Source organism: Phascolarctos cinereus, unplaced genomic scaffold (assembly GCF_003287225.1).
Source record: "Phascolarctos cinereus isolate Bilbo 61053 unplaced genomic scaffold, phaCin_HiC Scaffold_5;HRSCAF=322, whole genome shotgun sequence".
Classification (NCBI taxonomy): domain Eukaryota; kingdom Metazoa; phylum Chordata; class Mammalia; order Diprotodontia; family Phascolarctidae; genus Phascolarctos; species Phascolarctos cinereus.
In genome coordinates this window covers 377,027,033-377,053,193 of record NW_027555958.1, presented here as the reverse complement: position 1 = coordinate 377,053,193, position 26,161 = coordinate 377,027,033, and the positions used below count along the sequence as shown (strand labels likewise).

The 26,161-nt window shown below is 44.0% G+C and overlaps 1 protein-coding gene across 1 annotated transcript; it reads right to left on the bottom strand.

The window, feature by feature from the left end:
• Nucleotides 1-10: 10 nt before the first annotated feature.
• Nucleotides 11-7,681, bottom strand: BLACAT1 (BLACAT1 overlapping LEMD1 locus). The gene has a single exon (XM_078156376.1). It carries the CDS (start codon nucleotides 7,646-7,648, stop codon nucleotides 7,547-7,549), a length of 102 nt encoding a protein of 33 aa, XP_078012502.1. The 5' UTR covers nucleotides 7,649-7,681; the 3' UTR covers nucleotides 11-7,546.
• Nucleotides 7,682-26,161: the final 18,480 nt, after the last annotated feature.

Sequence of the window (26,161 nt, the reverse complement as noted above, 5' to 3'; positions counted from 1 at the left end):
AACTCTGCACCTAAAAATCTCCATTTTTGTCCCCTTGTGCTATTCATACCTGGAACACCTTAGCCTAGAGTATTTTCTTTTCTCTTCTTTTTTTTTTTTTAAAGAAAATAAAGGATCTTTCATTATTACATGCAACCATGCCCCATAAAATGTCTTTCTTCCCCAGAGCAGTCAATTCCTTCCAGCTGCTCCTCTCTCTGAAGAAAAGAGATGAAAAGATTGATTCTCCTCCAATCAAAGAGAAGAGAAGGTGGAGCTGGTAGAAGGGAAGGCCTCCTAGGCCACACAGAGGGCAGGTCTCTTGACACCTTACCCAGGGCTTCAATTCAACTACCTTTTAGATCCTTCAGATTCTCTTTTCCCCCCTCTCTTCCCCAACAGCACTGGCAGCAACCAAGATTTTGCTCCTCCTGCTGCAATGGGTCGCCCTGTGTAATAAACATGAAGGCCCCATCCACAATGACACCATAATCCGTTTACTGCAAAGGAATATAATAAAGTCCATTTATTACAGCAATTAACAGAGCAGCATTTACAGGCATGCTTTTCAGTGTGAATGAGAAAAGTGCTTACTCCAGGTGCATAGGTTCAGGAAAGGGGCAACTTGAGCCAGAAGGAAACCAATTATATGTCAAGTAAATGGGTCCCTGCTACCCCAGGAAAATGAATAATCGAGGAAGCAGCTTGGTAGAAGACGACTTCAGTGCAGGAGACAGACCCAGTTTGCTACTTTATTGGCTCGGGAACTAGATCTGTCTCTGAGGCTGTGGCTTCACAGAAACTTCAGGATTTTGGATGATTTGCATAAAAGAATTCTCACCCCAGCTCCATGTGCTGGGTTCAAGAGCTGCTGACTAGTATTGGAACAAATAATGAGGGCAATTAGTAGCACCATTGTCTCCCTAAGGGTTCCCTGCCATTCTAGAAGAGGGGGTAGGGGAAGGTGGACAAGGATGGGGTCTAGGAAGGGATGAAGGGGGTGAGGGTGTGAATGAGAGGAGAAAAAACACCTCCAGAAAACTTTCCCAGTAAGTCTCTCAGGACCCTAGTTAGGCTTCAGGCCCCTGAGAAGGGAGGGGAAATGGAAGCCTGATGATTCTGGTGAAGGAGAAGAACCTATGATTCCATTTTTTAACCCCAAAGGTGATCACAATCTTAATCCTGGGTATAAGAAAGCCAGAAGACCTCCTTGTTACCTGTTTTTAATTCTGAAGGGCTATCAGATGTGTTTTTATTAACAACCTACTTGACCATTAATTATCCAAATTAGTTTCTTTATATCCTTTCGGGACACAGACAATGTATTCCACAGGGCTGGCAAGGAACTCCCTCAGAATCTGTTTGTTTAACCACCAGGGAAAAGATTCCTCAGATTCACTGCTCTGAGTGATAACTCTCCCAGAATAACAGCTGTTTTCCTCTGGGGCAACCACCTAGAGAGAGGATGAGGACATTTCATCACTTAGGAACTAGGTTCCTAAGACAGACACAAAACCAAAGGCATGGGGGCTGAAAGCCCTTAGAACTTCGTTCTGGTTAAGAGGGATGCCCAGCTGGGAGGTCACCTGGCAGGCCTCCTCTCCCTCCATTTGGCTCCTCCACCTCAGGTCTCTGAAGGGAGGGACAACACAGAAGGATGAGGGCAGAGGCCAGTCTGGCCTCTCTGGAGCAGAGAGAGTCAGTGCTCCCAGCATCATGAGTAACTGGCTAAAAATAACTGCGTTGCCATGGTGACAGAGGCTGGGAGAGTCCTGAGGATTTCGCCCGGGTCCAGCCATCTCCCTCTGACAACTATTTCCTTATGCCTCTTTTTCTCGCCCTGCCCCCTCCACTTTGAATCTTAGATATAATATAAGAAGTGGCTGGGCACAGAGGGGATTGCCTCAAAAGGGGGCAGGGAGTGGCCAGGTACCCTGCTGGGAAGACTGAGAAAACCCACAGAGCTAAAGGGTTTTGCAAAATAGAAAATTCTTCCTGAGGGAATATTATATAGGAATATTAAGATTATCCTTATCCAGAAAACAAGCATTAGGGCTAATTAGGCTTCCTTATCTCTAGCCAAACCTTCACAGACCCTGCTGGGGAAGGTAACCCGGGTGAAGTCTCTTACCTCATGCCCCACTATTTGCTACCCAGTGCCTTTCTGATATCACAAGCCCAGGGCTGCAATTCTATACTTCACAGGAGAGTCTATCTCTATTCCTCATATTCCAAAGCTCTACCTCCTAAAATTCAGAGAATGAAAAAGCAGTTTAGAGGAGAGGGCCTAGATATAGGTAGCATCCTCCAACAGATGGTCGAAGACAGAATTCCCTTCAAAAGATCAAAGCCCTAGTCCTGGATCCTCAACAAGCAGTAGGTTATTACATTTTATTTTATTTTTTTACTTTTTCCTTTCCCAAGGTTAGGGGAGGGAGAGTTTAAGGAGGCAAAGAAATGACAGCTATGACTAACCTGTGCTCCATGGCCCAAGAGACTATTTCTTGGATCAGTCACATCAAGTTAATTACCTTACCTGTGAATTGATACATATTCTGCTATAAAAATAGCTACTTCTACAATGAATATTAAGACCTCATGGACGAATGCACTTAACCCACTTGAGGAGAAGGCTTTAAGTGGCCATTTGCAGGGTTATGAATTGGGGTGGATTCTATTGTTATAGTGGAAAAAGCATTGTAGAGTCAGAACACCTGGGTTCAAATCCTTGCTCTGCTACTTACTACCTGCATGACCATGGGCAAGTCACTTAACTACTTTGGTCTCAGTTTCTTCAACTGTAAAATGAGGTGGTTAGACTAAATGACCTCAAAGGTTCCTTCCATCTCCATAAGTCTATGACTTATTGCCTATGTGGCAAGTTACTCATTTTCTTCACCTATACATCACTTATATGGTCCAAATCCCCTAATTCTGAGTTTCTGTGAACTAGGTTCTTGTGAGCTTCCCACAAAACTATCTGACTCATTTTGGTTATCCTCTCTACGTGTAAAATGAGGGGTTTAGACTAGATGCTTTTTAAGGTCCCATCTTGTTCTAAATCCAATTACAGCCTATGAAATAATTTTCTCTAAATTCAGACCATTTTGAACAATCTGATCAGATTCAAACCTACAACTCTTGCCTTGTAAGGGAGGGAATGAGAATAATTCCCCCCATCCTATAGATGGGGAAAACTGAGACTTAAACAGAGATTTGACTTGCCTGAGGCCCCACAGAAGAGTCAGGAATGGCACTGGCTTAGAAATTTAGGTGTTTTGATTACAAGTCCATGTAATGTCATTCCAGTCTCTCCTACTTCTACTCTCCCACCCTTACCTCACTGTAACCCCATTATTGGTATCACTGAATTCCATGTGCAAAATGCATGTTTAGTCAGTAGAGGGGGCAGGTTCTCAGCTTTCATATTACCCATTCCAGAAATCGGGATAAATTTGTGCAACCACCTTGGGTAGGGATTCACTAGTAATCATGTAAATGAACCTCAATAGTTTGCTAGTAGTTTACTCAGACTGGGGCAGAGGAAAAGGCATGAATGATTCTTTCTTCATCTTTTTAAGCAATTTCAGTAAAAAGCCTAAAATATGTCAAAGAATGTGTCTGGAGAGGGATGGTGGTAGGGTGGAGAGAGCAGAGTACCCATGCATGTGAATGTGTCATATATGAACATGTGTGTGTATGAGAGACAGAGACAGAGAGAGACAGAGAGATGAAGAAATGGAGAAAAGGAGAGAAGGTAGTCTAAACAGGATGTAAGAGCTAGAAAGCTAAGGGCTTGTCTACAGCAAGAAAGGACTGGTAGGACAACATAGAGCATGGATCTTCTTGGAGGCATTCTAGGGACAGGAGCACCAGTTCTGCGTGTCCTTACCCCCTGTCATGTTTTTAGAGATGCCAATATAATTTGCTTTTCACAAACCCACTGTGCCAAAGTAGCACTGAACAGCACTCACTATGGGTAAAGCACAGGGAAAACGTGGAACTAAACATGGCTAAATTTTTATCTTCATATTTCAGCTGACTAAATTATTGCATTAAATATTGTGTGTGTGTATTATACATATAAAATATATATATATATATATGTATATGTATATATATATGTGTGTATATATATATATCTATCTTCTCCCCATGCCCACCTTCTACATTCAGAAATCCTTTCCCTAGAAAGTTGGAAAAGAAGATAGATACATCATAAATACAAGGAAATTCAACCAGAGACAGGCTAGGGATCTCCAAAGGTCCCTTTGCCCTTCTGTTCCCTGAGCCAGGACCCTGGACAGCAATCAGATTCTAAGAATTCCAACTACTTAAAAGTCCTAATCACACTCCTGCTGAAAGCAGGGAGGGGGACGGCGAAGGGGGAAATGTGCAGAGTTGATTCTTTCCCTTTCTTACATATAGGGAAACCAAGGCACAGGGAGACTAAGAGAATCCCCTCCACTCACACAATGAGTCAATGGAATGGAATCTAGGTTTGATTTTCCTTAGAAAATTTACTCTTACCACATGGCCCCCTTGACCCTGGCTCTAGACATGGAATCAATCTAGAACAGAGTACAAACATTAATATGGAGACCATAACTGCAGGGTGACCTTGACTCAGGGTAGTGATTCAAGCAGGGAAGGGTAAAACAGTTCCACCTCACTTACTAGGAATAAGTGAGAGACAGAGCAGGTGTCAAGTTGGCCGGGGATACCATCTCCCGAAAGAACAGTTAGAAGAGAAATCTCTGAGGGTGATAACAGAATAAAATTCTTATCATCTTCATGGACCACTTATGCCTTTGCTCTTCTAATCCTATCTCCTTCAGTTCTCCCAAGGGAGAATTGTACATTCATCTCTACCATTTTCCTAGTAAAGGAAGGAGGAGAGTGGTCCCCCTATTTTCATTGGAGGGAAACTAGGGCCCAGAGGAGCCACTGAAAAGTGTTCTCTTAGGTCGGCAGACCAACCTAAGAGGCTGCATGTGGCTCATTCTCATTTAAACTTCAGCGGCAAGAGCAAGTCCACACTGGCCTTTGAATCTTCCCTCTTATTACTCTCACCCCAGCTTAGAAAAAGGGACAGAACTGGTAGATGCTTCTCTTCAGGCTTGGCAGCTAAAGAACTATACTACTTTCTATAACTGCCAGCTAGGACTTGTCTCAGAAATACTATTGACCTTAGGGAACCTCTGCTCCCTCCATCCCTGCTTTAGGACTCAAGAGACAACAGTGTATGTATTTCAAATCTGCCTTGTGGATAAAATAAGTACCTTTTAACTCCTGCTGGCATTCTCCTGAAGCCCAAGTAATTAACAAGATGTGAATTATGTGTTTGGGGGGGTAAGATAATATACTCATGAGAACATCGAAAGTAACTACACACGCAACACCTATCTCTGGATTCAGGGTGTGATGAAAGTTTTACTTTCCTACCTCCCCAATGTTCCCATCCATATTCAGAGCTTCTTTGCCATCCAAGAGTCAGAAAGAACTCTGAAGTTTGTCTTTTTACTAGCCTTTAAATACGGCTTCTTGCTCTTTTCTTTGGGAAGCAGCCTCTGTTTAAACTCTTTGGGTTTAAATTGGGGTGTATTGCAGGTTTTGGAGATATAGGATGTTTTAGGAAATGCCCCACTTCCACAAAGACAATCTAGGGCCCATGAAAACAATCCAAGTATTTCCTCTAAATGCCCCTGAAGGGTGAGTGCTCAGACCTGGTAAAGGCAGATGATTTAGGATTTGCCCCTACTTACTTCTCTCACCCAGAGCTTTTAAGGGTCTGGCACAGGAGCTCTCTCTCTGCTCCCTGTTATTCAAGAACCTCCAAGGGATTGGCCTGCCCCCAAGGGATGGGAAATCACAGAAATGCTTTTGGCTACCTTTGACTGAATTACCCTTTTTCTTCATAAGCGGATGTGTCTTTTCCCGTTGGATACTAAGGGACTTGTTTTTTAAGGTTGTTTCATGGCTATTTCCTGTAGTGAGAAATAGCATTCTTTCAAAAGCAAGATCTTTCTGTATATCTATCTATATCTATATTGCTTGTTTCCCCTTCACTCCTTCCTTGTTTCTTTCCCTCCCTACCTCCTTTCCTTCCTTCTCTCTTTCCTTCCTTTCATTCCCTCTAGCATCTAGAAAGGTGTCTTAAGCACAGTGACAGAAGTCTATTTCCTCCTTTGCCTCCTGCATTCTGGGAAAGGAGGGTAGATAGTAAGCCCTGGAAGGGCAAGGGAAGGAAGTAAAAAAAAATAGCTATGTATCTTGAGGCCCTCCTCACTCCCCAGATCTCCTCCCAAAGGCACAGCATTTAGGCATTTTCCTATGGCTTTAAGAAAAATGGGGAAAGGTAAGCAGATGAGGTTATGAAGCAAGAGGGGCCCACAGCCAACCCCTGCTAGATAGTCACCTGAGGGGAGAAGGGCTCAGTGGAAAGGCAGGATTGCTTAGATCACTCTCCTTGCCCTGGAAGCATGGAAATTGTGGAAGTAGATGATGGCACTGATTGGCTCAGCTGGAAAAAGAAACTCCTACCTTCCAGAGAGAAGCCAAATTATCAACAGAAGATGAGAAGAGAAAAAGAACCCTAAAGAAATGGAGTCCATCTTGAGAGTAAGGACAGACCTCCCCCTCTGCCAGAGATTCTCCACCTGAAGCTCCTTGACTCCTTCATCCCACCTTCGACTACTCTAACCTCCAGTGGAGCCTAAAACAGGAGGACCTGGAATAGATTATTCCAAAAGAAGAATGGGCCAATCCCTTTCCACTACCCTCTTATCGGCCCTTAGAAACTACTCCCCAAAATCCTAAGCCTCCATTTCCATACTAGGTCTTGGAAAACCAGAGCCCACCAAAGAACACATCGCCTCCTTTCCAACCTCCCCAATCCAAATAAGGGACAGTTCCATGTTCCTAATCAAAAAGAAATTGGTCGCCCATCTCCCCACCTTCTTAATTTTGCTATAATTGTCCCAGCCCATGGCTGCATGTTCTTCATTCGATCTGAATGGATTGCCTCCAATGAACTCTTATTCTTGGGGTAGAGTAAGTGTTCCATGTGCTGTGAAGTCTTGTCTCTTGATAGTCTGACAGAGGTTCCCAAGTTTCAGTTGGCTTCATCCTGCCTTTGCCCACCTCCCCCAAGCAGGGAGGTTCCTGGGTATGGGCTGGAGGATTGGAGGGTACAGAGGAGAGGTGGAAGCAGGGGAGGGGGAGACAGTTGAGTTGATTTTTAGGTTTTGAATCAGCTTTAACAGAAAAGGACCCCCTGGCTTTGTCTCTGGGTTAAGCATCTACTTCTCCTCAGATCACCTGGGACCATCCCAAACACCCCCATTCTGCATCCAGAACAGTCCCAACACCCATTCAGGGCTAGATAAGATGAGGCATGGGGATGTAAAACATGTGGAGGGCACAAACTATGTCTTCTACTTTAAGGCCCCAACCCCCAGCTTGGAGCCTTACATCTGGAATCTGAAAAGGTGCCAGGTGAAGTAGTCCCTCAGGATGGGACAAGAGGGTAACCTGACCAGTCAAGTGGTACAGTCCCTGTTTCCACTCACACTGCTGTCTCCCGATGCCTGTGGGTATCCTCTTTCTTCCTCTTCATTTTGCAGAAGCCATGGAGTCCACAGAAGCAGGCAAAGGTGAACTGGGGCATTCCCTATTCCTGGCTCAGGGCCATTCACTGGAGGAGATCTGCAGGGAAGTAGGGGGAAGGAGGAATGGAAGAAGGACAGGAAGACACAATGCAGCCTGGGGTTAATGTTCCTAGAAGCCTACTGGTTGGGCCACCCCTGCCATCCTGAGATGAAGGCAGCTGGACTTCAGCTGGTTCTTTCTTGCCTCTCAGACCAAACAAAGGAAGGAGTGAGGGAATGTCTTTGAAACCTGAGTCTTCTGGTCTGTTTGCAGGTGCTAACTGCAAAACTAGAGGACTGAGGCCAGCAAATATTAGTTTCCAGTTAGAACCAGAATAAATCCAGGTTGGCCAAGAGAAAGACCCCTGTCTCCTTCTCCCAGCTCACTGATACACACACCTGTGGTTGGGAAATGGAGAAATAAGTTGACAGAAAATTAATTTTGCCTTGCAAAGACCTACACAAGCTAGGGGGTATATTCCTGCCTGCTTCTTTTTGCAACTTGGTTTAGTGCATGGCATTAGGCAAGTCAGAAGTCCTAGGTTTGAGTCCCTCCCTCCAATTTCTACTAGCTCTTATGTGGCCATAGGCAAGTTACAATCCCTCAGTCTTAGTTTCCCTCTCTGTAAAACAAGGATAATGGTTGCTTCTATTTTTGCTTCTGTTGTGAAGAAAGTATTTCACAAACCTGAAAGTGCTATATACATGGGAATTGTTATTGTTCCTTGGATTACAAAGACAAAAAAGTTAAATGATATTCAGGGGCCCAGAAGTGAGTAATTGGTTTGTGTAAATACTGCTAAGACACTTGGAAGTGAGTTTTGGTTTCTCACCTCCCTTCCCCACCAATTTCAACAATTCTAGCTAGTAAAAAAAAATACTTTTTGAGAGAATTCTCCACCATCTCCTGTTCATCCACTATAAACCTGGAAGAACATTTGTCCATTCAAACAAGTATTTGCTGATTACCTACCAAGGCCCCATGCTGTGGACCAGACAAAAATGACTAAGACAGAGGTCTCTTTCCTCAGCAGCAAAGGAGTGATCAGCTCTCAGCAGAATGGGAAGTGTGACTTCATTTAGGTTTGCCTCTGGTTGGGCAAGTTTCTCCACCTAAAGGGTCCTCAACACAAAAAGCTAGAAAATTCTTGTGCTTATCTCAGTCCCAGTGATGGATGAAGAGCCATCAGATTTCAGCCTGCTCACTTTAGGAATGTCACTTTTTCCCAGACCTAATAAATGGCTCTGTGAACCGACTTAACAGGACTTCTTCCTTAGGCCTTGGCCATTTTGTGATTCTACCAGTGTAGTTTTCTATCCCTCCTCTACCTAAGCCATAATACAGGAAGAGCAGAAAGATATTCCAGCCAGGCTTCCTCTACAATGGTCTGCCAGGCCTAGGGCTGTGGTGCTCACAAGAGGGAGGTGCTATGCATGGGTAGATAGAAGGGGGAATCTTGGAGAATTTTCCTGAGGTGTCTAGCTTACACTTCTTCAGAGGAAATGGGAGAGAAAAATAGCCTGACATTTATGCAGCAACTTAAAGTTTGCAAAGCACTCTGGATAATAATAGCTAACATTTATAATAGCACTTTAAGATTAGCAAAGAACTTTGCACAAACTTCACAATAACCCTGTGAGGGAGGTGCTATTATTGTCTCCATTTTGCAGATGAGGAAACTGAGGCTCAGAGAGTTTAAGTGACTGGCAAGTAACACAATTTAGTAAGTTTCTAAGGGGTGGACTTTGAACTCAGGCCTCCCTGACTCCAACTCTAAAGCTCTTTCCACTCACACCACACTGTCTTCTGACATATATTGTGAAGTAGTGGGAAAAGAGTTCCAGGTATGGAGTCAAAGGATCTTCCACAATTCTGGATCGGCCGTTTGGTATCTATATGATCTTAGATGAGTCAAAATTTTATTTGAGAGAGCTGCACCAGATGCTCTCTATCTTTTGGCTCTAGGCACTTTCTCTGGCTGTCCTTCATGCCTAGAACACCCTTTCCGGCCTCCACTCTGACTGCTGACCTCCCTGGCTTCCTTTAAGTCCTGGCTTCCTAAAACCCTACCTTCTACAGAAAGTCTTCCCTAACCCCTTTTAATTCCAGTGATTTCTCCTCTGTTAATTATTTCCTATATGCCCCGTATGTAACTTATCTAGTATATCGTTGTTTGTTTTCCCTATTAGACTGTAAGCTCCTTGAATGCAGGGACAATCTTTTGCCTTTTTTTGTGTCCCCAGCATTTAGCACAGTGCCCGGCACATAGTATATGCTTAATAAATATTTATTGTTTGATCAATCGATCAATCTCTAAGGTTTCTTCCAGAGCTAAGCTATGATCTTGTTTGATGTTCACAACTGCCCAGTGAGTTAGACTTTGTAAGTATTGTTGCATTTTACATACGAGGAAACAGGCTCAGAGATTGAGTGTGAGAACTAGCCTCAGAGATGAGATAAAAAGCCCGAATTTTTTGACTCCAGGTTCAGCACTGCCTATTACTATGCCATCCTGCCTTTCCAGAAAGCTATAGTTAACCATTATCACCCCCACTTCCTTGTTTCATAACACAGGCTGGAGCCAATCCCTCCAAGTATCACCCCTCAAAGCCCCACTGAGTCTACTGGATGTTAGTATCTGGAAGCTGGTTCAAACTGGATTAACTACAGAAGTGGTCCCAGGGGCTGGGCTGATGTCAGAGCCCTCTTTAAGTCCAGAAGTTCAGGTTTGCCCTTGTCTGTTTTCCTTTTGGAGGAAAAAAAAAAACCCTCATGCTTCTTTAGGCAGACGAACAGAGGGTTAGGAAGGAACTTCACCAATCAAAAGTCACCCATAGTGGGGCCCATGGTGCCTATATGATTCCTGCCCTCCCAGCCTCTCCCAGTTAATTTGCTGCAGGGAAGACAGAATCACTAGGGTCCTCCTTATAAAAATTTTGCCAGCTGTAGTTAATGGTTGTAATTAATAGGTACAATAAATTTCCAGTGGCTGGCTGGGATGGGCAGGCGATTGAGTCTTAGTGAGTCCAGGCAGGGAAGCCAGTTACTTAATAACCCATTTTTTAGTGCTGTTCATACACCCACTCGCCTGGAGTAAATATAGATACCAGAGAGCAATCTCTAGGATATATATATAGAGTGTGGAGACAAAACTACTATGTTTCTAGATGTACCTACTGTAGCTATCTAAGGAGCTTTCCCTTGACAAACCTAGAGAGAAACAGACAGACAGACACTGATTTAGACACCCCCGTATACTAGGAGTCAGGAGACCTACGCACTATTCCTGGCTCTGCTGCTGAGTCACTTTGGTATTGTCAGAGAACTTCTCTGGGTTTTGGTTTCTTTAGCTCAGAAATGCCAGTGAACTGACTATTCAGGGTTTAACACTGTTCGTTTTTAGGACTCATCTCCAACTGGTTTAGGAATGGAGGTGGGTAAAGGCATTTGACTATATGCCCTTAAGGATTTTGGATTAGGGGATAGTTACAGAGACCCATTGTAATTCTCCATCTCCTGCTTGGGTTAATCCATAATCTAACAACAAAGTATTCTTAGAATTGTAAGGGCAAAAATACAGGTAGAAATCGACATGGGTACCAAAAGGAAAATCAGGAGCAGAAATACACAGCTATTAGCTATCGGAATAGTGTTGACAGTAATTCCCTCCCTGCCTTCCTAGGCCCCTCCTTTGACACTTCTGCTTGGTAATGTCACTATCCCTCTCCTATATATCTTTTCCTCTGTCCGTTTTCTGCCAGTTCAATTTCTCACTTAAAATATGACCTCTTTCTCCACTCTGCCCCCATTTGCAAGAGTGCCTTCCCTGGGGTCCTAGAATGCATGGGGCAAAATATGAAAGTCTTATCCTTTCAACAATAATCCCACACAACTCAGGAAGGTTTAGAATGGCAAATTGGAATAAGACAGTGGCAATGGAAAGAAGGAATGAGCCAGCAGCTCTGGCACTGAGCTGGAGCTCCTGAAGTTTGGTCCAAGGCTCTCTAAAATGTCAGCGTTGACTTTCTCTGCTATAGGAATTTCAAGTCTGTTGGCCAGACAAGAAGGGAAGCATCTTGTTGGGCAACTCTTGTGGCTGGGGAAAAAAAGAGCTTCTAATGAAAAAGATCTAATTATTTTGACCTGGTCTCTAGCCTAGGACTCTGTGTGAATGTGTATTAAAGGAGAAACAGGATTCTCTCCCCCATCTCCAGTTATTCCTCCTCTGAGCCTAGAATAGAGAAAATCGCTTTCTAACTCTATTCCCCACCCCTCCCTTCCTTTTCCTCTTACACTGCCTAGCTCTCTAGACAAGTCCTTCCCCAATATATCAAAGGAGGCTGGAAATGAGAAACAAAACCTTATTCACCAGATAGTACTTTCAAGTGAGTCTTCTCCTAAACTTAACCCCAAGTAAGGCACAAAATCCATGCCAACTGTCCTGGCACAGACCACTGGACCATCTCATTGACCATCTCTCCAGTTGATCCTCAAATCCCTAGATGAGGGGAGAACCCAGAAGACCCAGTTCCATTTTGTCCCTCCTATTGACCTTCATATACAGTGTCAAATAATAGAACCCCTGGGGTTATAATGGTACACAGCAGAGAAGTTGGTTTAGGAAGACTTAGTTTCAAATATTACTTCAGACATTTACTAGTTTTGTGGCCCCTGGGTAAATTATTTAATCCCTCTAAGCCTCAGTTTCTTAATCTGTAAAATGGAAAGTAAAAATAGCACCAACTCACAGGATTGAGGAGAATCAAATGAGATAATGTATACAAAATGATCTTCAGACCTTAAAGTATCATATAAATGTAAGTTGACAACCTCTTTCCTCATTACCACTGACAGAAATCACCCTAAGTCAAGAGAAATTCACCTTTATGCTGTTTTTTCTTTTGTCACTTTATTTATGGACAAGTGGCAGGGACAGGAGCTGGGCACTGGGCTCAAGCCCAGAGAAGCCTAAGCTCTCTTCAGAAGTTAACTCTTTTTGCTGAAAGCACTCTAATTCCTGAGGAACTTGGGCATTTCTTTCTGGTTCTATGTGAAGGGATCTCTCTCTCTCTCTCTCTCTCTCTCTCTCTCTCTCTCATTTTCAACCAGTAATTTTTTTTTAAAAAAAATCTGTACTTATAAAGCAGGAAGTTTGAACATTTAATCAAAAAATCTCATTTCATCCAGTAATTTCCATCTACTCTTAACAACATATCACTAGAAGAAAGAACCCCAAAGCCCAGAGTGGGGTGGGGGGTTGGAGTGGCAGGTACAGAGAAGGTATCCAGATAATCTACCCAATAGATTAGGCAATGGAGAGTAAGCTCTTTTTGTCTTCAAAGTCTCAGCAGTGACTTGTGCCCAGCTTCCCTTCCCTGGTTTTTCCTTTAAGGTTTTCACCAGCTTTCAATGGCCTAAAACAGTCCTTGGTGTGTGGGGTCTAAATTATTCTTCTGCCAAATATACCATCCAGTAGTCCAGTCTAAGAGATGGGAAGATGGGAAAAGCATCATCCCAAATAGTCAGGAAAAATCACCACTTATTCTCTCCCTCCCCTTAGTCCCTTACAATTCAATTCAATTTAATATAATCCAGCACATATTAGATTGTTTGCTTTGTGCATTGCATTGTGCTGGGCTAGGTACTGCCTTTCCCTTGCCCACCCCAACCACCTCCCCATTCCAGGCCAAATATTGTCTCCATTCTTCCCCCTCCCTCTCCCTCCTTCTGTCTCTGGCGTGAGTGGGGTGATGGTATACCACCCCCATTGTGCAGATGGGAAAACCTACAGAAAACAGGCTGAACAGGCTCCTGACCAAGCCAAAAAGAAAGCAGATCCTCAGACTCCCAGTCACTAAATTCCAGGATCTCTCTGATATTAGATATGTCCCCTTTCAAAGCCTTGAGTGTGTCTGTGTTAGGGTGAGGGTGGGGGTGGGGGTTTGGAAGCCAGTAATGGGACATGCATTGAAATAGCAAAGAAGTAAGAGAGAGACTTCTTTCTCAAGACAGAAACATAGTAACTCCCTCTAAAGATACCACCCTCCCATCTCCTCAGGAGTTAAAGAGGAAAGAGATGCGTCTAGACGCAAGGGAACCCTGTGGTCATGCACTCATGCACAGTGCTAACTCTATCCCCCTCCCCAGCTTTAGAGAGGCAAACTCCCCAAGATCCCCCTCAGTACCGCACCTCGGTAATTAAAATATGAATTCACCTTCCCTCCCTGAGCCATTCATCACTGCGGCAGGGAAGCAGCTGCAGCTTAGGAGACCGGATTTGGGGGATTAGCCAGGCGGTGGAGCAGACACACCAGAAGAAAGAATTAAAAAGGAAGGGGGGGGAAATTGGGTTTTGTCTTGCCACCTCCTCCCTCTCCCTTCATCTCCTGCTGCCACCGCTCCCCATACACCTCCCCCACCTTGTTCCCCCAAAGCCTATTCAGAGTAGGTTTCTGGGAGCTGTAGTCTGCAAGGCGGTGTTGATAAACTGTTGGGCCAAGGGTGGGTGGTGGCACTGACTACAGATCCCAAGGCTTCTTCTCATAGTTGGCAGGGGTTGGGGCAGGAGCTGGGCACCAGGCTTAAGCCTAGGGAAGCTTGGGCTCTCTTCAGAGGTTAACTCTTTCTCAGCCCAGCTGAGACAGGGCCCCTGCTTCCTTCTCACTGAAAACGCTCTAATTCCTGAGGGACTTGACATCTTCTTTCTGGTCAGAAAAGACCCCTGAGCTCAGCTTAAGAGCAAGCCACTTCTTTCCCCCCAGCATTTTGGGACCTCTTTCCTACCTATTCAGTCATGGAGGGAAAAAAAAAAAAGAGAGAGAGCTCTCTTTCTAGATTCTACAAGAGAAAAGTCAAAAATCCCTCCTCTCTGCCTCTTCCCCCTTTACAATGTCCCTTCGACAGTGCCTGATATTCGGGTACTTTGTGGGGAGCGTGGATATAACAGTGGTCCTAGACTCTGGAAATTCTGACCTTCTAGGCTGACATTCTGGGGTTTTTCCTTTCCTGCTCAGTGAAAGGTGCCACACCCTTCTGAGCGCTGATCATCGGTTCTGTTGTCAGCTTGATACAGAGCTGCAGCTAAGAATACAGAACGTGGAATTTTAAAACTAGAAAAGAGCTTAGAGATCACCCAACCCTTTTTTCTAGAAGGAAGGAAGCAAGGCACTTTTTCTAATAGTCTTCACATCTAGGAAAAGGTGGGGCTAAGGACCTGGATTCCATCTCCACCAAAAGATGGGCTGAAAGATACAAGAGGGATTCAGACCAGACCTTAGGCAACACTAATGGTCAGAGTTGTTAAACAGGGAGAGCATACTACCAAAGAATGTTATGGAATTGACTTCTTTGGGGATTTTAGTAAGAAAGGAGAGATATCAGAATCTGGGATGATTTAAATTAGACAGGGCACCTAGACAGGGCACATTTTATGAATCCTCAGAAGACAGAGGGTATATTTCTAAGCTCCTTGGGTTCTCCTAACCCTACAATGTTGGAATAGGCCAAGAGTCAGGTGGTTAGATCTGGCTTCATCCTCTGCAATTAAACTCTGGTCCAGATCTAGAGAATTGAAGCCCCTTACAGCAGGTGTGATTTGGGGGGCTTTTGAGGCAGGTTATTTGTTGTCAGAGTTGATGGAGCCCAGCTTTGTGGCCATTTCCCTAGCTCTCTTTTAATGCCATTCTCCTGGCTCTCCTCCAAAGATGGGACCAAGGGAATGAAAGGTAGGCAGCAGCACTCAGGTCCCAACTTCGGGTGGGACACAACACAGACACTTTTTAATGCTATATGGAAATAGACTGTACACTTCTCAAGAGCAGTGACTATTTCCTCCTCCATTTGTATTCCCAGTATAGTACATAGTAGGCACTTAATAAATATTTATTGATCAAATGCTATCATTTTTACAAATATGCATAGACAAAAATATTTCCCTGTTCATGTTACATACATCTTGTGTACATACATCCTGTGTGTGTGATAAGTCAAGTTATATATGTGAAGACTCAAAGTATCCAGTCCCATGTCAAAATAGGAATCAATTTTCCAGTGGGGGAGGCATCATTTTCAAACTTTGTCTAGGGTACACAAATACCTTTTTTCCCCCAATTCTGATCTCTCTGCAATGATCCCCATACCTTCAGCTCTGGGTTCTTTCCTTCCTTAGAGCTCTAAGGGACATTACTTCTGAGTAGTCCTTAGACTTACCAGCAAACTCAGAAATAGGATTCCTGGGGCTCAGCCCATTTGGGAAGGTAGACCTTGATGATGAATGGTGGGATAGGAGAAGAAAGCTAGAGTTCATGGAAGGGAAGAGACCATTCTCCAGGGACAGGCAGATAACCACATTAGGGAAGGCACAGATGTCTGAGAGAAAGGGAACTCGGAGCCTAGGAAACACTATTGGATCCTGAGTCCTGTCTCTTCCACCATTCATCCTTGGGGGCTTTAAATCAAAGAAAGGAGGTGAGCACCATCTGGGGTGCTGAGCCCCAGAAAAGCCTGATTTTCTCCATTGTCTGATTTCAGTCAGTCTTGGATGGGACATATCTCTAATTCCTTTTCTTTTTTTATGCCTAATCCTAGAAAAGGGAAATAGATGATAAATGAAGGGACATGGAATTAGTTCTTTGCGTGACATTATGGGCATATGTCCTCCCTCAGATCTCCTGAGAAGTATACTCCCTTCACATTCTCTCTGATAGTTGCTCACAGCATAGATGAATAGGAGGTTGGGAGTGAAGGCCAGGAGTGTTTCTGTAGCCATTCATCCTAGGTAACCTAGCTCCTTTCTGTCTCCTATAGGCTTCCAGGTTGAGAGGAAATTTGCTGAGATCAAAGGGGATTCACTAGAGGATGGGATGCTGGGGCAAGGGATCAGGTTCCCATTAGGAGCATAATGATAACTGATATTTATGTAGCACTCCACATACATTATCAGATCTGAGTCTCACAACAACCCTGCAAGGTACGAGCTGCAGGTATAATAATCTCTATTTTACATGTGAAGAAACAGATTCAGAGTTAAAGTGGCTTCCCCAAAGTCACAGAACTAGTAAGTGGCAGAAGCAGGGTATGAACATGGCTTTTCCGGACTGAAGTTCAGCTTGGAGTCTATCCACTGCTCCATGCTGCTATAAGGTAAGTAGTCACAGAGAAAAGGTGGTGGTAGGAATGGAGAGTGAATGAGGAATATTTTACTGCTACTGTTTACAACTGTACATATTTTAATGCTAGGAAATTGTGCTTTCTATATCGAGTAGGTTTTTATTTTGTAATCAGTTGAGTTGTGTTAAATAACAAAGACTCTAAGCATCCAGTAAAGAGTATATTTTCAGAGAGGGGGACAGAAATTTGCAAGCCTTGCCTAAGGCATAGAAATGATTTGTGTCCTGGCTCTAGTGGGGGAGTCATCTATATGAGAAGGGGCAAGGAAAGGAAATTCTCTGGATGGAGTGGCACCAGAATTCTCTAAGCAAGAGATAAATGTTCTGCCTTTCCAGAAGACCCTCAGTACAACTACTTCTCTCATTCCACTCTGGGTCTCTCCTTCCTTCCATGGATGGCACAGTGCCCCTCTTTTCAATTTCTTTATAATATTGAGTGCAGGGAAGATATTGAAGAACTTAAAAGATTCTAGTCAGTGACCTCAGAAGACGGGAGGTAGTGAGGACCAATCATCTACAGCTTCTGTTCTGTTTCCCATTTTTATCTATAGATAGATCTATATAGATGACATGCTTACCAAATTTTCAGATGACTTAAAATTAGAAGGGATAGCTAATTCATGACAGAATGGAATTCCAAACATTCTAACAGGCTAGAATGGTAGGCTGAGGCTAAGGAAATTAAATGTAACAGGGATAAATGTAAAATTTTACACCTGGGTTCAAAAAATCAAGTGCACTAGATGGATGAGACATCGCCAGCAGCATAGCAGCTGAGCATACAGTTCGTGTTTAAAAGACCTGTAAGGTTTTCAGTTCTAGAAACTCAGTAGACATTAACAAGTGTGACATTACAACTAGAGCTAGTCTTGTCCTTGCTTAATTTAGTAGGCACGTACCGCCTTAACCCCCTTTCCTCTCTGTTCCTGCCTCCTCTTCTGTGTTTCCTTAAGCCACATGGTCTTCTTTTAAATAATACACTAAATAATAGGGTCTGTTGCTCTGAGGAGTGGCTCTTCTGATTCTTCTTCAAAGCCCAACAACTCCCTTCTCACCTCTCTTCTTAAAAATCCTAGGTCCTTTCAAGGTTTGGCTCATTGGCTGTCTGTGGGAAACTTTCCAAATCCATTTAATTATTAGTATTTTCTCCATCCTCAAATTATCAATTGTGTGAAATATAATATATTTTAATACAATATGATAATATAATATAATGTAACGTAACATAACATGACATGACATGACATAACATAACATAACATAATATAACATATCTGTTTACATGTTGTATTCCACCAGGAGAATATAAGTTCCTTGTGGGCATGGTCTGTGTTTTCTTTGATTTTTTTTAATGCCCAGTGCCTAGCACTAGTCCATATTAGGCATTTAATAAGTATTTAATGGATTGGCAGACCTGAGAGGCCTCCACAGAAGTAAAGTGCCCAGAAGGAGGGCACTGGTAGCCCCACCATCCCCTGTTCTAATCAGAATATATTTGGAGCATCCGGTTCAATTTTGAATGCTACATTTTAGGGGGGGGAAATCATTGACCAAGATGCTACGTGAGGAAGAGTTAGAAAGGAAATAAAAAATATTATCAAGTATGTCTCAGTATCACAGAATCTCAGTTTGAATAGATCTCAGTGACTGAATCTAATTCATACCTGAAAAAATATATCTTCTTCAACATGGCTGTCAAATCGTCATTGCGCCCATGTAGAATCCACTGGGGAAAACCCACTTCATCCTGAGGAAGTTTAACCCATTCCACTGCTAGTCCATTCTACTCATTGGGGATTTTTTCTCTCTCTCCTAACACTGAGCCAAAATGTGTGTCTTCCATCTGGGAACCAACAAAACAAGACTAGTCCCTCTTCTAGATGACAGCCCTTGAAACAACATGAAGATAGATGCCGTTCTCCCCACCCCCCTCAAGTCTTCTCCAGGTTAAACTTCCTCAGTTCCTTCAACCAGTCCTCATGTGGCAAGGTCTCTAGTCCTCTCACCACCTTAGTCCGGGGATGGGGAAACTGCCTTAGTCTCTCTCTCCTGGTACTTTTCAAATGATGCTGTGTCCTTTCTCTGCTGCATGTTCTTTCTTCTTGACACTATTCCTTTTATGTCATTTGAACAAGGGATTAGACATTTTATTTGGCCCTAGAAGGCAGAACTAGGACCAAATAGGTTAAAAGCACCAAGAGGCCAATTTGGGCTCTATATATGAGGATGAGGATGATGAAGATTGTAGTTCAATCATAAATATAGTTCTTCATCATTTGCAAAATGTTTTCCTTAGAGCTGTCCAGAAATGGAATTGGCTGCCTCAGCAAATGATTATTTCCCAGTATCTAAAGGTCTTTATTGAAAGGTTGTTTGTCTGCTTTTGGGGGGATGTCATTGAGGAAATTCATGCTTTAGGGACAAGTTGGACCAGATGACCTTTGAAGTCCTTTGTAATTCCATGATCCTATAATTTATGACTTTGGGGGTCTAGGGCACCAGTTGATTTCAAATTCCCTTGACTACCTAAAAAAAAAAATTACTCCTATCTTGAACTATGAGCCAATATATATAACCTGAGTCAGAAATTTCAGAATTTAGGCACCTTAAATGCTCCCTCTGGACAAACATTTAAACACCAGCTAAGTATAAAATGATAGGCATAAAAAGAAAAACCTAAATAGTGCTTGTACTCAAGGAGCTTATCTTCTATTCAGAGAAGAGGCGTAGGGGAGTAACCATCACATCATAGATTTAGGGTTGAAATCAACCTTGGACGTCATAAAATCTAATTTACTCCCTCTTTTTTTTTTTTAACACTTCAGGAAACTGAGGCTCTAAAGAGTTAAAGATCTTGTCCAAGGCTACTCACATAGCAAGTGACAAAGCCAGAGATTTGAAGTTAGGCCTTTTAACTCCCAATGCAGCATACCTTTCTCCTTTACCATAATCACAAAGGTAGAAAGGACTATAACAATTTAGTTCATATGAAGATCGAAGTACATTATTTTTACTTTTTTTGTTTTTTGTGGCTTTTCCCTTTTGTTCTGTTTCTTCTTTCACAACATGACTAATGTGGAAATATGTTTCCATGATTACACATGTATAGTCAGATTACTTGCCTTCTTAGGGAGGGGAGAGGGAGAAAAATTTGGAACACAAAATCTTATAAAAATGAACATTGAAAACTATGTTTACTGGTAATTGGAAAAATAAAATACTATTTACAAAAAAAACTATCTGATTCAACCCACCCATTTTATAGATGAGGAAACTGAGGTCTAGAGAGAATAAGTTATTTGTACTTAAAAAGGTACACTCATTGAGTTAGTAACAAAGGTAGAACCAGAACTTATAGCTTCTGACTCCAGCATTCTTTATGCTGTTGCTATATAGACCATTCTTTGCCCCAGCCCTATCATCACCCCAAACTAGAAGCCTGGGGCTTCCAGTGCCCTCTTTTTCCCAGCGAGGCTCAGAACTTGGGTTCCTTGGGGAAATGCAGGAGCTGTCGGAAGAGGAGGCTCTCCCCTCCCTGTAGCCCATGGCTTTTAGCCCTACATGAGTTGGGAACAGCAATCACATAGGAATGAAAAGCCATAAGCCACAGCAGAGAGCTAAGGGAGGATCCGTCGGTGGGGAATCCAAAGGAAATAGGGAGCTGGGTATACCTGGGAAAATCCTCCCTCCCCACCCATCCTCAGCCTCCCAGAGCTTCAACCCAAGGCCCCCCAAGTGCCATTCTTCACCTTTGTCCCCCAACCCTCACCCCAGGAATACTAATGCCAGTCTTGTAATGAGTCTTCAGTTCTCTGTCCTACAAAGGCCTCCACACAATGGTACTCACTCTGGGCTCTTGGAGGTGGTAGTGGTGGCTTCCTGGCCATAAAGGACACTTTCTAATTCCCTTAATTAGCTTCCAGCCCCCTGCCTTGGAGACCTCAATGTTCCCCCACTCCCTTCCCCCAGAGCATGGAGATGGAGTCTTTCAATGCTGGGCTGTCCCTGTGCCCCAGATGTTACAGGTCCCTACCCACATTAACCCTTTCTAGACCATTGGTGACAATAATTGGGGCTAGGAAAAGGTACCCCCTATCCTTTTTGGGTTCTATGGATATGGACCAAGTCTTCCTAGGGCCCCCAAGCTTTGTGAGACCTAGGAGTGACTGCATATGCCAGGAGTTCTTAATTTTTGTCATATCACAGACCCCTTTGGCAGACTATAGTGGAACCTATAGACCCCTTCTCAGAATAATGTTTTGGAGTACATGAAATAACATTCAGAGAATTACAAAGGCAACCAAGTATACTGAAAAAGAGTACTCAAAAATATTTTAAAAACAAGTTCATTCATATTAAGACCCCTACCCTAGACTTTCTAGATTAGCTTAAGATAGATGCAAACTTCACCCTTTCATGGGCTTCTCAGAAGAGATCAGTTATTTATTTCTGACCTAGAGTGCAGGTAGAGAAGGTGGGGAGAGGATGGTAGTGTTTCTAGGAGGCTTAAATGCTGTCTGCTGAGGGATATTAGGGGATCCATACTGTCCCTGACAATAGTGGTGGGGGGAAGTAGGCAATGATGGTGGAAGTAGTGGTGGGCTATTGCTTTTCTGCATTATATAATTGGCAAGTGGGAATGATTAAGTCATTCTCCTAATTCATGGCACCAAGGCTGAAGCAACAGCCAGAGCTGAGATAGAATCCTCTACCTGGTTCCAGATCTAAGAGTACTGGGGAGACCCCTGTTCTTGACTTCATGGGTGGGATGGTCCTGGAAAGCTTAGATGTTTCCTTCTCTCTTATCCTGATAATGTAATCTGTTAGCAACAGTCTCTCAGAAAACACTGACTAGAGGCCCCCCCCAGCTGCTCCTCCTTATTTGCTCCCAGGAATGTTCAAGGGATCCTGAGCTCCATGGCATAGCTCTTTACTTGCCCTACTAATGGCTAATAAGATAGGGAAAGACAAAGCTGGGCTTACACCCCTGGCTTGGAATGCTCACTGGAGCCTGGACACTGCTGTCAGCTGCCTGCCAAATGGCTCCCACTACTCTAAAGGAGACATCTACCCTAGAAAGAGACTTTTTCCTGTCCCCAGGTTTACAGTCAATGTCTAGACTCACGAGGACATTCTCTTTGCCAAACTCTGCTAAGCTCTGGCAAGAGTAAGTCCTCTCTAATGGGATTTCATGTTTTCTCCAGACTCTTTCTTAGCCTGAACAGCTGACCTCAGGACCCTCCTTGTTCCTCATTCACACCATCCAAGAGCAGGAACCCAATCCACAGGCTTCACACTCCTTCACTTCTTTCTTCTGCCTTTCTAACTGCTTCAGTGTTCACAAGCCCCAAGATTCACTCTAGAGTGGAGAGCCAACCCTCAACCCCCTTCCCCTTATTCCTCCCTTTCCTTTGCTTCCCAAGTGGAATACAAGAGAGATGGTCCCGAGGGTCGACAGTTAGCTCACCTGGCTCCTGGCAACAAACACAACTCCCACGAGGTCCCCTTGCATGGCTTGGTGAAGCACCTTTCTTAGCTCTCCTTTCCTTCTTCTTCTATTTCTCTTAATCTCAAACTACTTCCACATTCTATCTGGACCTGGGGTGAGTGGACCTTGGCCAGCCAGTCCTGCTTTACCTCCCATGCTTTTTCCCCTCCTTCCAAGCACGCATCCAATCTGAGCAGTGCCTAAATCAACTGGACTAATTTTGTAAAGACATCGACCCCTCCCACTTTTCTCCCTCTGGTCTCCTCCAGTGAACCGGGAGCCAGCGCTTCCAGTAGCAGAGGGGCGGATACCAGGGAGGAGCCGTGGTCAGGTATTCCTTGAACCCTGACTCTAGGGTACTTCAATAACAAAGGTCTCATTGAGCTGCCTTCTGTTTGGTCTGTGAAGCACAAACCTCTGTATTTATTCCCTTTTGATCTCATTCTCTCTGTGTCCTGTGTATTACTCACATCTCCCTGCTTGCTATTGGTATAGAGGGCCTTTTTTCCCCCCTTTTTTCTCCTCCCTTCTTCCCTTTAGAACTACCTCCCCTCCCCCAAAACATGCCTTTTTGGTGGTGTTTTGTTTTGGGCGTGAGACCTAAGGCAGCTTGCTGGAGTCCCCCAACTCTTGATCTTCCTTACTGTCCCCAACCCCACCTCCTGCTTCTACTCTTCTGGATTTGTGTCCTTCCTCTCACTCCTCTTTCCCTAACCACTAACCTTCCCTCCAGATAAATATATATTAAACTAATCTCCTGCCCAGATGAATAATCTCTCCTAGATCAATGTTTCTCTCTGCCATTATACCCCTTTTTCTGAGCCCCCACCCACATCCCTTGAGTGTCACACCCTCTCCTCCCCCTTCCTCCCACCCCTATCCCTCCCTTCCCTTCCTCTCAGTGTGACTAAGCACCTTGAAAAATCTATTGAACTCTGGCTTTGAATCTTAGGACATTCTGAAGTTGGAAGATCAGACAAAATGTGAGCTTTCCCTCCCAAAGGGAGTATTCGGGCAGACAGAAAAGGGACTCAGGCAAGAGTGAACTCAAGGCCCTGACCTGCCAGGTGCCCCTTTGATAGGCAGCTGCTTCTTTTGAAGGATGTCCTGAGGCCAGCTGGACTTAGGTAACAAGTGCTTTTCCTAGATCTGAGGACCCTGAATTCTCTTGGCAGGGGGAGGTTATTCAAGCTTAATCCCAATGGGAGAGTATCCTCTGCTTCTTCCAAAAGCCATGGTTAAGCTGAAGATTCTCCAATTAAGATCAGGGTTCATACCCACAAAGATCATTCAACGACCTGTCAGCTTAATGTTAGTGTTATCACAACTGCTTCTTGGTCTACAATGATTTTCTCTGACCCTGTATCCTAAAGCCATGTTGCAACTCCAGTTCATCTCTAGGATCCTGGCCACAGCTGGTACTAGGAAATGGGAGACTGGGAGACGCTGAGCTCAAAAAATCTCACGGACACCAATTATAGGAAAGTGGTCCCAGGACCACTCAAATTTGCCCTTCTCTCTTCCCCACCCCTAGCAGGCCCTCACGTTAGTGGATTTCACATTCTCTGTTCAGACTTCCTGAACCACATCCCCTCCATCCTTGAGGACCTTTTCACTTTCTGTCTAGAGGTGGAAGGAAAAAGGTCTGATTACTTTCCCTGAAATTCTAACAGATGCCCAAGCTCTCTCTCCTGGCTGACTAGAGAGGGCACTGAATGCCTGCTTCACACACTTCCCAGCTCTCCCTTCCCTCCTCCCAGTTTCTCTTTCCTGTCCCAGTCCCTCAGGTGCTGCCATTCAGCCCAGACCCAGGGATTTGGGGAACTTCTCTTGCCCTGACAGAGGCCCCATTCTTCCCTCCTCTAGCTCTTATTGTTCTTTGTGACTCCACATTCTCAGGCCTCTAATGAGATAGCTGACTGCCCTGCCTACTGGTCCAAGCTCAGTCCTGTTGCCTTTGGAAGGATAGGAAGGTGGGGGTGGGGGAGAGGTGGATAGCTCAGAGGAAACTGGATTGAGAGAGGGCAGCTCAAAAGGGAGAGAAAAGGAGGTGGGAGACAAAGGAAGGGAGGAGGGAGGGAATGAGAGAAGCAGAAAGGGAGGTGGAGAGAAAATGGAAAAGGAGGGGAAGGACAAAATAAGCTAGATGGAAGAAGCTTGAGAAAGAGCAAACCTTGACAAGCAAGAAGAAAGAAGGACAAATAAGGGTGAAAAGGGACAAGAGGAAAGCTTGCCGGAGAAAAACAGATATAGAAAAAGAAGCAGGAGAAAAATTAAGAAGGGGAAATATGAGGTACAGAGGTTGGGAAGGAGAAGGGAAATTGAAAAGGAAGAAAGCCAGAAGGGAGGTGGAGAGAATGAGAAGATACAACAAGGGAGTGGGAAGGGGCCAGGGTGGTCCTGACCTCATACTAATGCTATTTCTCCCCTGATGGCAAAGCAGGGACTGGGAGGACAACCCTATCTGATAATCCTCCACCCCAACCCCGACTCCCCTGGAATCACCACTGCTAAGAAAGATCACTACTCCTTCTGTCCCTCCAGGGAGCAGTCAGTTCTCTGCACCCTGAGATCCAGCCTTAAAGCTAAATACTCTTTCACAAGAAAACCCCAAGATCCCCTTTCTAGGAGTCTGGGAAGTATTATTCCTCTAACTGTCCTTGGCAGGAGCTCTCTGGGGGCTATCCTCCACCTTACCAGATGAGTGGGTGCCCTGCTCTCTTGTCTCCAGTATACAGTGTGCCCTTAGACATATTGATTGTTATTATTCGTTATTATTATTGTTGATGATGGCTCACACATATAGCGTTTTAAAGTTTGCAAAACACTTCCTCTGTCATCCCACCCCAAGCCTGCCTCAAGCGAAGCAGGGCTGGAGATGACTTCAGTGATCCAAATGGGAGAGTGGCAAGAATGGGGAAAGAGTTCTGGGAGAGAGAATCTATCTCTGGAGGAGAGAGAAATGAGAAGTGTAATGAGCCTTAAATTCTTCCCAAACATGAAGCTCTCATGTCTCATAGGGGACATGTATAGGAAGACTGATTTTAACTCACTAAAAGGCAGGAAGTTTCTAACCATTAGAAATTACCAAAGCAAGTCACGTTTGTATGGCAGCTTAAGATTTACAAAGGCAGTTAGTGCAAGTATTATCCCCATTTTATAGATGAACAAATTGATCCACTGAGAGGAGACATGATTTGCCCAGATAAATGTCTTTAGTAGGATTTTAATCCAGGCATCTAACTCCCAAGTGCAATGCTTTATCCATTACAAGTAGGCTGCCTCAGGAGGTAGTGAACAGCACTAGAAGTGCTGTTCAAGGAAAGGCCCCTGTTAAAAATATCACAGATGAGATTCCTGCGTGGGATGGGGGTTGTATGAGATGTCCTCTAAGGTGTCTTACAACTCTAAGATTCTGTGATCCAAAGTCTTAACTAGAACCTTCCCTCTATAATTCTTCTGGAATGCACTAAACCTGGTAGCTCTCTCTACTTCAACAACAAAGACCAAAAGCTGACCATCTCTCCTGGGGACATAGGGCTGGGAGGCACATAGGGGTAAATTGGGTAGCAGATTAATGCCATTTAATCTGGCAGCATAGGCCTTTATCCCAGGAATGTCAGGTGAGAGACATAGTGTCTTACATGGTACTAAACATTTATTGAATGAATGAGTGAAAATATTTTTGTACATATAGGTTCTTGGGGCAGCTAGATGGTGCAGTGGATAGAGTACTGGCCCTGGAGTCAGGAGGACCTGAGTTCAAATCTGGCCTCAGACACATAATATACATACATTACCTGTGTGACCCTGGGCAAGTCACTTAACCCTGATTGCCTCACAAAAAAAAAGACAAAACGTATAGGTTCTTTCCCTT

What these genes read in the sequence shown, in the direction of transcription:
- BLACAT1 (XM_078156376.1), bottom strand. Translation starts at nt 7,648, where the DNA reads ATGCCCCAGTTCACCTTTGCCTGCTTCTGTGGACTCCATGGCTTCTGC.